Genomic DNA, 12,372 nt, shown 5'->3' with positions numbered 1-12,372 from the left:
AAAGCAGTGCTTTCATTTATGGAGACCATTATCAGGAACTATATTAAGGTCTTTCTTGTTTCTTAGAACTACTCTGAAGTAACACTATAATTATCACCTTTTACAGATGAGAACGGATGACACAGGTTAATCTGCTCAAGGGCACAAGTGATAAGGAACACAGCCAGGATTCAAACCTCAGCAGCCAGGCACAGGGGCACCTATCTATAGTGCCACCCTATGGAGGATGAGGCAGGAGGATCTTTTGAGCACAGGAATTCAAGACCAGTCTGGCAATATAGCAAGATCTATGTCAAATATTTACACACACATACATATATATGTATATAAAATTATTTCAAGGATTCTATTATTTATCTTTAAAAGTCATAACCATGTCTTCTTGCCTCAGGGCAAGCTCATACACTATTTCTGTTAACACAGTAACTATAAAATTTTATAAAATCAAGGCACACATATCAACTAATGGGGCTCATTCTCCAATTTCCTATCAAATGAAGTATCAAAAATGTGCAACTGGGCTGGAGAGATGGCTCAGAGGTTAAGAGCACTGGCTGCTCTTCCAGAGGTCCTAAGTTCAATTTTCAGCATCCACCTAGTAGCTCATAACCAACTATAATGAGATCTGGTACCCTCTTCTGGTGTGCAGGCATGCATGCAGGCAGAACACTGTGTACATAATACATCTTCATTTTAAAAGTGTGTAACTATTTCTTGTACCATTTGGCAACAATTGAAATTATTATGCCTTAACTTGCCAGAACAAAGTAAAGGTTGAAATAATCTCCTTTCCTTTGTGTGCCTCCCACCCCCAGAGAGGGTTTTTCTGTGTAGCCTTGGCTGTCCTGGACTCATTTGAACTCAAAGAACTATGCCTGGGAGTGCTGGGATTACAGGCTTGTGCCACTGTGCCTGGCTTCCTTTGTATCTTTTAAGGACAAGCCTCCCTTCCTACTTTTTAAGACAGGGCTTTAATATGTGCCTCTTGGCTGTACTGAAACTATGTAGACCAGATGGGTCTCAAATTCAGGGATTCATTTGTCTCTGCTGCCTGATTAAGGGGGTGCACTACCACATCCAGTACTTAATGCCTGTAAGAGCTTAAAAAGCAAGCCAAGCCTAACTCTTTGTTTTGTTTTCTGAGACAGGGTTTCTCTGTATAGCCTTGGCTGTCCTAGACTCACTTTGTAGACCAGGCTGGCTTTGAACTCGCAGCAATCCGCCTGCCTCTGCCTCCCGAGTGCTGGGATTAAAAGCATGTGCCACTATGCCTGGCTAATTTTCACATTTTAAGAGTTATGCTTAGCCGGGCGGTGGACAGCCAAGGACAGCCAAGGATACACAGAGAAACCCTGTCTCAAGGGGCGGGGGGGGGGGGGGGAGAAGAAAAGAAAAACCAATAAATAAAATGTGAAAATTAGTCATTATATGTTTTCCTCACTTAATGCAGGCATGAGTTTATCTCTGGAAAATAAGCGGCAGGAGAAATGGCTTAACAGTAAAGAGCACATGCTGCTCTGCCAGAGGCCCTGGGGATCCAATGTTCCTGACCTTGGCAGGCACCTGCACTCAAATACATAAATATGATTTAAGAAAAAAAAAGAACCTGAGGGCTGGAGAGTGGTTAAGAGCTGTGGCTGCTCTTCCAGAGGACCCAGTTTCATTCCCAAGCACCCACATGGCAGCACACAATTGTTTATAACTCTAGTTCTAGGTGACCTGACGCCCTCACAGACACACATACAGGCAAAACACTAATGCTTTTAAATAACTTTTTAAAAATTAAAACAAAACAAAAACCTACAGCCACAAGCAGGCTGTTCCACCTTGTTTTCTCTAGGTTGGAAAACAAGTGTCAGGAATGCCAGCCAGGCGGTGATGGAGCATACCTTTAATGCCACTACCAGGGAGGCAAAGGCAGGTAGAGTCTGAGTTCAAGGCCAACCTGGTCCTACAGAGGTCTACCAGGGATACACAGAGAAACCCTGTCGCAAAAAAACAAGAGTGTCAGGAGTATCAGTACTTTTTACTATTATTTAATATGTGCGGGTGTCTTGCCTCTGTGCACTGCTGTTCACTATGCGTACACAGTGCCTGTGGTGAGCAGAAGAGAGTGTTGGAGTCCCCAGAACTAGAGTTCTGCCATGGGGGTGCTGGAATTAACGATCCTCTGAAAGAGCACTCACTATTTTAACTGCTGAGCCCTCTCCTCAGGCCTAGCAGGACATTTTTTCTTTTCTTCCCAAGGACCGATAACGTGCTCCTCTTAATTTTGACCGGATTAGGCGCAGTAGTTCTCATGGAGAACAGCCTACATCCCTTGACACTCTAATCCTGGAGTTTCTCCCCAGTCCTTCCTTCTCTTGGCCATCTTGAGCATATTCTGTAGCTTTGTTTTCTTATTGCTTGTGTCACAGGACATGTCAGGTAACGAGATGCTGAATCTTGTGTGCATTTCAGCATTTCTTAATGCCAGGCACATCTCAGTTATCCCTCGTTAGCACCTACTACATGCAATTCCTTATCTGTTTTGTTTTTTAACATTTATGATGTTTTGCTTAAGGCTAATAATCCTTTAAGCAAAGTGAAGCTAAAAAATATGTAATATACTCAACTGGGGAAAAAAAAGGGATGTCAAACTAAGAAAATCACGACACGCCAGGCGGATGTAATGCTGCCCACTTTTAATCCCAGCACTCGGGAAGCAGAGACAGGCAGACAGATCTCTGTGAGTTCAAGGCCAGACTGGTCTACAAAGTGAGTTCCAGAACAGCCAGGGCCATTACATAGAGAAACCTTGTCTCAAACAAATAAAAATAAAACAAAAAACAAACAAACAAAAAAACCCAAAAACCCAAAACAAATAAAGAAAAACTTCAATGATAGGTTCACATTAATAAAATATTAATAATTATACTACCTCACAAAGGTGCAGTTTTACTCTAAAAGCATAAAATTACCTGGATATCAAAATCCTGCTTCAGACAATGTCAGTGCAGGGAGTTAGCCCAACACTATTGATGAGCAAGGACTCAACAGTGAGGGCAGGTAAATGTCCTTCTTGCAAAATGTTGGGAGAAACTGCACAGAACAATTAACACACATCACCTAACTACTACAACATGCCACAAGCTAGACAACTCATTCAGAGGTAAAGTTCAAGCTAATCTCTTAGCAGCTGAGATGCTAATGAATCATCCCAATAATTTTCAGTCCAAAAGCAGAGGACATTACGATGACACTACTATAATGTTCAAAACATTGTAACTGAAATTTAAAGCAAAATTTTCAGAAAATGAATTTGGGAGGTGAAGAAGGGCTGTGGTTAAGGACATTAGCTGCTCTTCCAGAAGACCTAACTGGGTTTGGTTCTATGATGGTTTAAATGAGAATGACACCAGAGGCTCATATACTTGAACTCTCGGTCCCAGTGTGTGAGACTGTTGTGACTCTCCCACCTCCTACTTGCAGACCCAAATATGAACTCTCAGCTGTTCTGCTCATCATGCCTTTTCTCCACCATGGAACATGCATGTGGCACATGTACCTTGGGGGGTAGCAAGAGCTCTCTAACTAGACTGGAAATTATGCCTGATCCTGGAAACCTAGCCAACTCCCCAGGGGTTAGTGAATTCATCCATCTTGGAAGAGAATCCACAACTGCCATTTTACTAACCCAGCACAACTCCTAACTACATTCTAGACATTTGTCCTTGTACCCACACAAATCATCGTCCTCACCCCTCATCAAAAAAATGTCTCCTCGCAACAGATAAAGACCATTACAGAAACAAAAATCAATCAAAATGCAGAGTTGTGGAATCTGGTCCTGATGGATACTTCTACAAAACACTCCAGTGCATAAAGCTCAATGACTATTTCAAAAGAGGGGCAGGAAGATGGCAAGAGCCAGAGGATGAGGGACTTTGCTGTGACACTGTGTATGTATATATGTGTAACATACATATACATGTATGTGACAGCCAGGGCTATTACACAGAGAAACCCTGTCTTGAAAAACCAAAACCAAACAAACAAAAAGAGTCCATGATGAGAGGGATCAAGGGGTGGGCACCTGGGACGGTTTGAAGAGAGGAAAGAGACAGGGGAAATGATAGAGTTCATTATAATCTCCAAAAAAAAAAAAAAAAAAAAAAAAAAAAAAAGATTTCTCTACCCTTCTTAGCTTAGTGTGTTGCTCCTTAATTTCTAGCTTTGTTTTTTTGAGACAGGGTTTCTCTGTTTAGCCTTTGCTGTCCTGGACTCGCTTTGTAGACCAGGCTGGCCTTGAATGCAGTGATCTGCCTGCCTCTGCCTCCCGAGTACTGGGATTAAAGGCGTGTGCCACCACGCCTGGCCTGCTTTGTTTTTGTTTTAAAGCTATGTAAGCACTCTAGTTTAAGGCAGCTAGGCTGTTTTATGTTTGCGTATGTTTAAGTAACTTTATAATAAAATTTAACAATTCAATGCTATGCAATATTTGATGTATCTAGTTACAGAAGTTGGGAAAATGTCAGATCCTCAAAAGCTTAAGAACTAAGATTTTCTGCTTGATTAGAAATAGGTGAATTCATATGTAGTCCAGACCTTTGAGGTAGAAGATACCTGCCTTTAATTCAGATCTTGAGGTGGGAAGACACACGCCTTTAGTCCAAATCTTGAGGCAGGAAAACATACCTTTAATTACGGGTTATACTTTCTAAGTTTATATAAGGATGTGGAAGAAGAAAGCTTTTGTTCTTTGCCTGCTTGCCCTTTGCCTTGCTAACAGAGCCATTCCTTCACTGGCATTGGAGCCTACTTATTTGGGATTCCAACATATGTAGAGAACCAGCTGAGACATCCAGCCTTGTAGGACTAAGCAACAACTTCCTGTTCACAGCTAGCCATTATTGGATTAGCTGGACTGTAACCTGTAAGCCATTCCAGTAAGTTCTTTGTGTACACACACACACACACACACACACACACACACACACACACACACACACACACGTGTGTCATTCCATAAGTTCTGTGACTCTGGAGAACCCTTACTAATACATTGAACCAAAGGTATCTTGATCTTTAACTGTCCTTTTGCCACTGTTTAGTTTCTGAAAAATAAAGTTCAAATCAGACACAAAAATACCAAAACCCATACAGAAGGCATTCACGATGTAATGGCCAAAAGTTCATCTCATTTTACCTTTATTTAGTCAAAACAAAATACCCAGAAAGCAGAAATCACTAACAAGCATACCCAGGAATGGTAGTGTGCAGTTTAATTTAACATTTTCTCTAGTTTCAGATTTCTATAGCTATACCTTGCTATGCTTTTGCAGAACACAAAATACGTAAAATTTCCATAGATACATACAATACCCAGTAGGGAAATCCTTGTCCTGTACTAAACAATTATTAGCTATAACATCTGTACCTAAGCAAACCAAAAAAGTCAGCTGCATTCTTTTTTTTCGAGACAGGGTTTCTCTGTGTAGCCTTGGCCATCCTGGACTCACTTTGTAGACCAGGCTGGCCTTGAACTCACATCGATCCGCCTGCCTCTGCCTCCCGAGTGCTGGGATTAAAGGCGTGCGCCACCATGCCCGGCATCAGCTGCATTCTTTTTGTTCTATTTTTGTTTTTGAGACAGGGTTTACATAACTTAGGCTTCCTCAGCCTCCTAAGTGCTGGGATCAGCTAAACACTGCCATGCTCAGCTGAACTCCACCATGAGAATACTTTCCAAATAGCGAATTTACTATGATTCCTGCATTAAGGAGACCAAAGCAGGAGATTTGCCATGAGTTCCAGACCAGCCTGAGCCTTTCTCCCCAAACCAACAAAAGGTAGGCATGGTAGCAATGTAGTCCCAGTGCTTCTACAGCAAGATGTGAGATTAAAACAAGAGAACCAAAGACACTTGGTGGCCAGCTAGCAGCTAGCCTGGCTATACAGAAGCGAACAGGAGACCCTGTTTTAAACACTGTAGAAGGCAAGGACTAGCACCTGAAACTGTCTTGACTTCCAACGTGTACCCTGTCATGTGCAAGGACGGGGACACACACACACACACACACACACACGCATGCACGCACACACACAGAGATTTCCTTTTTAAAGAACTATGCCCAATAACATGGTTCTGTGGGTAAAGGCATTTGGTGCCAGTGTGACTGAGTGAGTCTAATCCCTGGACCCACATGGTGACTCATGCCTTTAATCCTAGCACTTAGGAGGCAGAGGCAGGTGGAACTCTTGAGTTTGAGGCCAGCCTGATATACAGAGTGAGTTCCAGGACAGCCAGAGCTACTTAGTGAGACCCTATCTCAAAAAAAAAAAAAAAAAAAAAGCAGTTCTCTGATCTCCTCCACACATGTGCTATGGCACAAGTACATAGACACACACAGCAATAGTTACCAGTAACCCAACCAACTTTGTCATGCCCTTAATATTTTTAATACATAATACTGTAGCCTAATAATTTGATATTATTTTCCTGTTAGCAAATTTATGTATTATCTATTATCAAAACATATCATCTTTCAATAGTAAGAAATATTTAAAAAATGACTTTAAAAACAATCAAGGATGAGATTCCAGAAACATGTAAAAAATTTAAATTTGATACAAAACATAATATACTTTGAACTGTAACCAAATCCTTGATTTCAATTTAAATGGCAAAGCTGAAGGGTTTTTTTTTGTAATAAAGTTATTTTATTCTAAAATAAATAGTATTTCTTAACACTTATGATTAAATTATTCTACCTTATCTCCCTTTAAATGTACCTGCTGGCTTTCAGGGTGGTACACTGACAATGTTAAACCATAAAAAAGTTAACAACCCTTGAACTTATCACTTGAAGTTTATTTTGCAGCACTTTTCTTCAATATCATGTAATTTACTGATCGTGACTGTTTATAAATGTAATGCTTGGCCTTTTGAGACAGTTAAAAACCTTTACTAAATTTTACATCATGATTTGTTTAACTTAAGTGTTATAACAGTGAAAACTAACAGATTTAAAGCAGAAATGATGACTTCCGCAAAAAACCAGGCACTCCTCCCAAACATCAGAAGGAAGACAAGGAAAAGGTGAGACAAAAGAAAAAGGGCAAGAGAGGCAAGAAAATTCTTCTTCCCCATTTGCAAAAGGGAGGGAAACTCTGAGGTCTCAGCAGATAACATAATCAACCATGTAAGTTTGTATTAAGGCAGCTTCTCTACATGTTATTGAATCCCATCATGCCTTTCATGTTGCCAGCAGCACCTTGTTGAAACTGCCTCATCATTGACTGAAGTCCTGCCATGCCACCTAGAGGAAAAGAGGAATATAACAGGTCATGACCAAGCGAATTCTGAAATGGTTATTACTACTTTTGCCTAACAAGTACTTTTGTTTGTTTGTTTGTTTGTTTGTTTGTTTGTTTATTAATACAGGGTTTCTCTGTGTAGCCCTGGGTGTCCTGGACTTGCTTTGTAGACTAGGGTGGCCTCATACTCATAGCAATCCACCTGTCTCTGCCTCTACCAGGAAGTACTTTAACTTCTAAAAATAGTGTTTTGACAGTACTTTAGACAGTAGTCTATAACAAATTAAAATATGTATTATTTGCTTTATTTTTATCTAAAAAAATGAAAAATGTACTTCATGAAGTTACCATGAGGAATAAAGAAAAACAAAAAGATGTCAGAATAGTTTTTATCCACAATCAAGTAGTCCAAACAGAACATTTTCTCTATCCCAACTAGGGTGGGCGCTGTGTTTCAAAGGACTTAAGGAGAAAAAAAAATTCACCATAAGCTAAGCATTTCCTATAAATCCAGAACTATACTAAATGCTTCACATATATTAGATGATTAATTTGTCACAATCCCTTCAGGAATATTACCTACAATTGTTATAGAAAAGTAAAGTGAAGCTTAGAAAGTTTGAGGGACTTTTCAAAGATTACACAGTATAAATGGAACTGGAGTTCAAAATTTTGTGTGATTTCAAAAATTCTATAAATAAAATACCCAAATATAAAATAGGGAAAATGTCAGTGGAAAAGCATTAAGGACAGAAGATTAGTGCTGGGATGTAGCTTAACTGGTAGAGTGTCTGCCTAATGCACATGCCCTAATGTATACCCAATATGCATACACAGGCTCAACCCCTAGCACTCAAAATCTGTAATCCAGCACTGGGGAGACAGAGGTAGTAAATCAGAAGCTCCAGATCAAACTCAACTATAGAGCAAGATTAGGCCAGCCTGGACTACCTAAAATCCTGTCTCAAAGCAAAGATGATAAAATGGTTTCCCCCCAAAGTCACACTTCATGGGCTGGACATGGAGGCCAGCATTTGGGAGGCAAAAGCAGGTGGGTATCTCTGAGGTGAAGGCAACCTGGCCTGCAGACCAGGGAGAACAGCCAGTGCTACATAGTGAGATTCTGTCTCAAACACCTCCTCAAATCCTCAAGTAAATAAATAAAATAAAATTTAAAAACTAGAAAGATCTGGGTTTGTAGCTGGCTCCTTAGGGAGTGCTTATGTGCTGCAGCAGCATGAGGAGCTGAATCTGGACCCCAGCGCCTACACTAAGGCTGGGCTCGGTGGCCAGGACTTCTGTAATCCCAACCATGGGAGGTGGGGACGAGAGCAGAGATGCGTGAATCCTTGGAGCTTGGTGGCCGGCCAGCCGCCAGCCTGGCTAAAACAGCAAGCTCCATGTTAGTTTAGTCAGAGACTCTATCTTTGAAAAGATGGAGAGCAACAGAAGAAGAAACCTGATGCCACACACACAGACACACACACACACAGACACCCACCCCAGAGGACAAAATAAATACACGTACTAACACACACACACATACACATACACACACACACACACACACACACACACACACACACACACCCCAGAGAACAAAATAGACACACACACACACATACACACACATTACACACACATACACCCCAGAGGACAAAATAAACACATACACACACACACACACACACACACATCCCAGAGGGCAAAATAAAAGCTCAGCTTATTTACAAGCTAGGGAGATGGTTCAGTGAGTTCAAGTACTAGCTGCTCAAGCCTGATGACCGACACTTAATTCCCAGAACCCATGTAGAAAGCTACATGCAGCAGTATGCATCCGTGATCTCAACAGTCAGCAAGAGAAGGCTGTGGGCCAGCTAGCCAGGACCACAGGGAGCAGCAGCTAAAAAACAGTCTGAGACATTGCTTCAGCAAGGCAGAAGGCAAGGGCTCAGTTTGGACTTTGTTCTTTGATCTCCATGACAGCAATGTAGCATGAGAGCACGCGCGCGCGCGCACACACACACACCAGAAACATACAGACACAGACATGCGCACATGTGCATGCACCGCAAATTTTTCATAAATTGTTCAAAAACTCCTTATCAAAAATGATTAAGTAGTCAGTTAAGATTCTGATAGTCATCTCCGTTCAAACTTATCTTTTAAACAGCTTTTCCTGTATCACTACAGAAGGCTTACCATTAAATTACAAACCTTACAGGTGATCAAGAACTTTATATTTACCCATGTGATGGAGAACTCGTGGATCCATCATTTTGGCCATTTGTTGATTCAATTTTGCCATCTGTGACTGACTCACATTCTTAGACATATCACCACCTGATAAAACAAAAAAATTTTAATTAGTGTATGTGCTGTAGAATATCATATAGTTTACTAATCTTTTTCTCAATTACTTTTTTCTTCGAGGAAAACCACAAAATCTATATAAAGCATTGCTTTGCCTATCATAGATAGCTTCCTGAGTAATGGATCAAAGGCATGCGCCACCACGCCCAGCTAGAAGTGTTTTCTTTCTTTTTTAAGATTTATTTATTTATTATGTATACAGTGCTCTGCCTGCATACCAGAAGGGGATACAAGATCTCATTATAGATGGTAATGAGTCACCATGTGTTTGCTGGGAATTGAATTCAGGACTTCTAGAAGAGCACTGGTTGCAGTGCTCTTTACCATCTCTCAAGCTCCTAGAAGTGTTTTTCTTTCTTTTATTTTTGTTTGTTTTGTTTTGTTTTTTAAGATAGAGTTTCTCTGTGTAGCCTTGGCTGCCCTGGACTCACTTTGTAGACCAGGCTGGCCGTGAAATCACAGCGATCCATCTGCTTCTGCCTCCAAGTGCTGGGACTTAAGTCATGTGACACCACACCTGCACGTGTGCCTACACGCCAGAAGAGGGCACCAGATCTCAGTATAGATGGTTGTCAGCCACCATGTAGTTGCTGGGAATTGAACACAGGACTTTTAGAAGAGCAGACAGTGCTCTTAACTACTGAACCAGCCCCTAGGAGAGTGTTTTCTTTCTTTCTTTCTTTCTTTTTTCTTTTCTTTTCTTTTTTTGGTTTTTTGAGACAGGGTTTTCTGTGTGTATCCCTGGCTGTCCTGGACTCACTATATAGACCAGGCTGGCCTCGAACTCACAGGGATTCACAGGCCTCTGCCTCCCAAGTACTGAGATTAAAGGCCAGAAGTGTTTTCTTAAAACTATGATTTTCCCCCTAGAAATTTTTAGTTTTAAGTGTGATGAACCACTATAAGCAGAATTGCACTGAGTGGATACTAACAGATACAACAGCAACCGCTTAACAGAAATAGGAAGCAGACACAGAGATGCTCCCTCCTCTTCCCCAGGGGCCCAAGGGGCACACTATACTGCAACCAACAAATCTAGGTAGACCCTGCTATGGCCTATGATGAGGTAGGAAAGCTGGAAGGACCACCACATATAAAGAACCAAATGACACAGTGAGACAGTTTTGTCTGTGCATGTGTGTGCTCAGAGAACTCCAAAAGACCAAATGGGACCACATGGGCATGTGGTGCTCCTGGGTTGTCCTGGGTATATCCCTGACTCAGGAAAGAAACATCAATCACCTCAACTATCCCAGGAAAACACAAGACCTTCAATAATCAAGTGGTATTGAAATGGACATCTATGTAGTTTTTAACAAAAGTTACTTTACTAAAAAATAATAGTTCAATTCGGGGTAGTGGTGTTCACCTGTAATCCCAGCACTTGGAAGGCAGAGGCAGGCAGATCTCTGTGAGTTCAAGGCCAGCCTGGTACACAAAGAAAGTCCAGGACAGCCAAGGCTACACAGAGAAACCCTGTCTCAGGGTTGGAGAGATGGCTCAGAGATTAAGAACACTGACTACTTTTCCAGAGGTCCTGAGTTCAATTCTCAGTAATCACAAGGTGGCTCACAACCATCTATAATGTGACCTGATGCCCTCTTCTGGCCTGCAGGTACACATGCAGGCAGAACACTGTATGTATAATAATAAATAAATAAACAAAAAAACAGGGAGGTTAAACTTATAATAAAAAAGGAAAAAAAAGTAAAATAATTTAATGCATAATTAATTGCCATCAGAAAGACTTCATCCAGCAACAGTTGCAGAGCTTCACAGCCAAATATCAGGTGGAGCTTAAGGAAGTCTGTGGAAGAGGGGGAGGAAGTATTGGAGAAGCCAGAGGGATCATGGACACAAGAATGCAGCCCACAGAGTCAACTAACTGGGACTCAAGTGGGCTCACAGAGATCAGAAAGCTGTGTGAGTGTGACCTAAGTCCTCTGCATCTATGTTATGGTTGTGCAGCTTGGTGTTCTTGTGGGAACAAGGGCTGACTCTGACTCTTTTGCCTGCCTTTAGTACCCCTTTCCTCCTACTGGATTGCCTTGTTCAGCCTTGATGTTACAATATGAGCCTGGTCTTATTGTAGCTTGTTAGGGTTGATGTCCTGGGAACGCCTACTCTTTTCTGAGAGGTGGAGAAGGGGAGCTGGATCCAGGGGAAAGAGGAGGCAGGGGGAGAGAGGGGAGGGGAGGGGAAACAGTAGTTGAGATGTAATATATGACAGACTTGTCTGCTTGTATATTAGGGTCAGCTTCTAGGTATTACTATGGAATGAGTTTTGTCCTCTTTAATGAGAAATACAGTAGATACTAAGTACATTTTCTAATATAGTTTCTAGGTTAATGGTCACACACTTTCAGGCCCTTCCATGGAGCTAAGGCCCAACCCCTACAACGTGAAATCCAGTAGCGAGTTTTCCAGTATGAGACTACTTGGCTTTAACTTTGTTTTTTTAAGTGATAAATTGCTTTCCCCCCTTACCTTTGAAAAGTCCTTTGATGCCTCCCATCTTTTTTACCATCTGTGCAAACTTGGTGTACTGTGTCAGAAGTTCTTGGACATCTCTTGTTGACACACCTGACCCTCGGGCAACTCTTTGGATTCTGCCTGGTTGCTTACTAAAAACCTTGGCACCATCTGTACTGTCCAGTTCTGCAGACAAAGACAATCTCATTACATAAAATTATCATTCAT

General features: G+C 41.4%; 1 protein-coding gene across 3 annotated transcripts in view; it reads right to left on the bottom strand.

Moving 5' to 3' along the window:
- Positions 1-12,372, bottom strand: part of LOC127189350 (signal recognition particle 54 kDa protein) — a 68,566-nt gene that overhangs the window by 18,970 nt on the left and 37,224 nt on the right. For 2 of the 3 annotated variants that reach the window (XM_051146127.1, XM_051146118.1), the window contains exons 14-16: positions 12,160-12,330; positions 9,547-9,642; positions 6,680-7,301 (exon numbers count right to left, since the gene is read on the bottom strand). In XM_051146127.1, coding sequence (XP_051002084.1) covers positions 7,210-7,301; positions 9,547-9,642; positions 12,160-12,330 — 359 coding nt within the window. In that variant the 3' untranslated portion in view covers positions 6,680-7,209. Of the gene's footprint in view, positions 1-6,679; positions 7,302-9,546; positions 9,643-12,159; positions 12,331-12,372 lie in introns of those variants that run through there. The other variant, XM_051146146.1, reaches the window with a different exon arrangement.

Source organism: Acomys russatus, chromosome 1 (genome assembly GCF_903995435.1).
Source record: "Acomys russatus chromosome 1, mAcoRus1.1, whole genome shotgun sequence".
In the NCBI taxonomy this organism is placed as follows: Eukaryota; Metazoa; Chordata; class Mammalia; order Rodentia; family Muridae; genus Acomys; species Acomys russatus.
The sequence above is the reverse complement of the archived record's forward strand: the minus strand, read 5'-3'. Positions and strand labels throughout refer to the sequence as shown.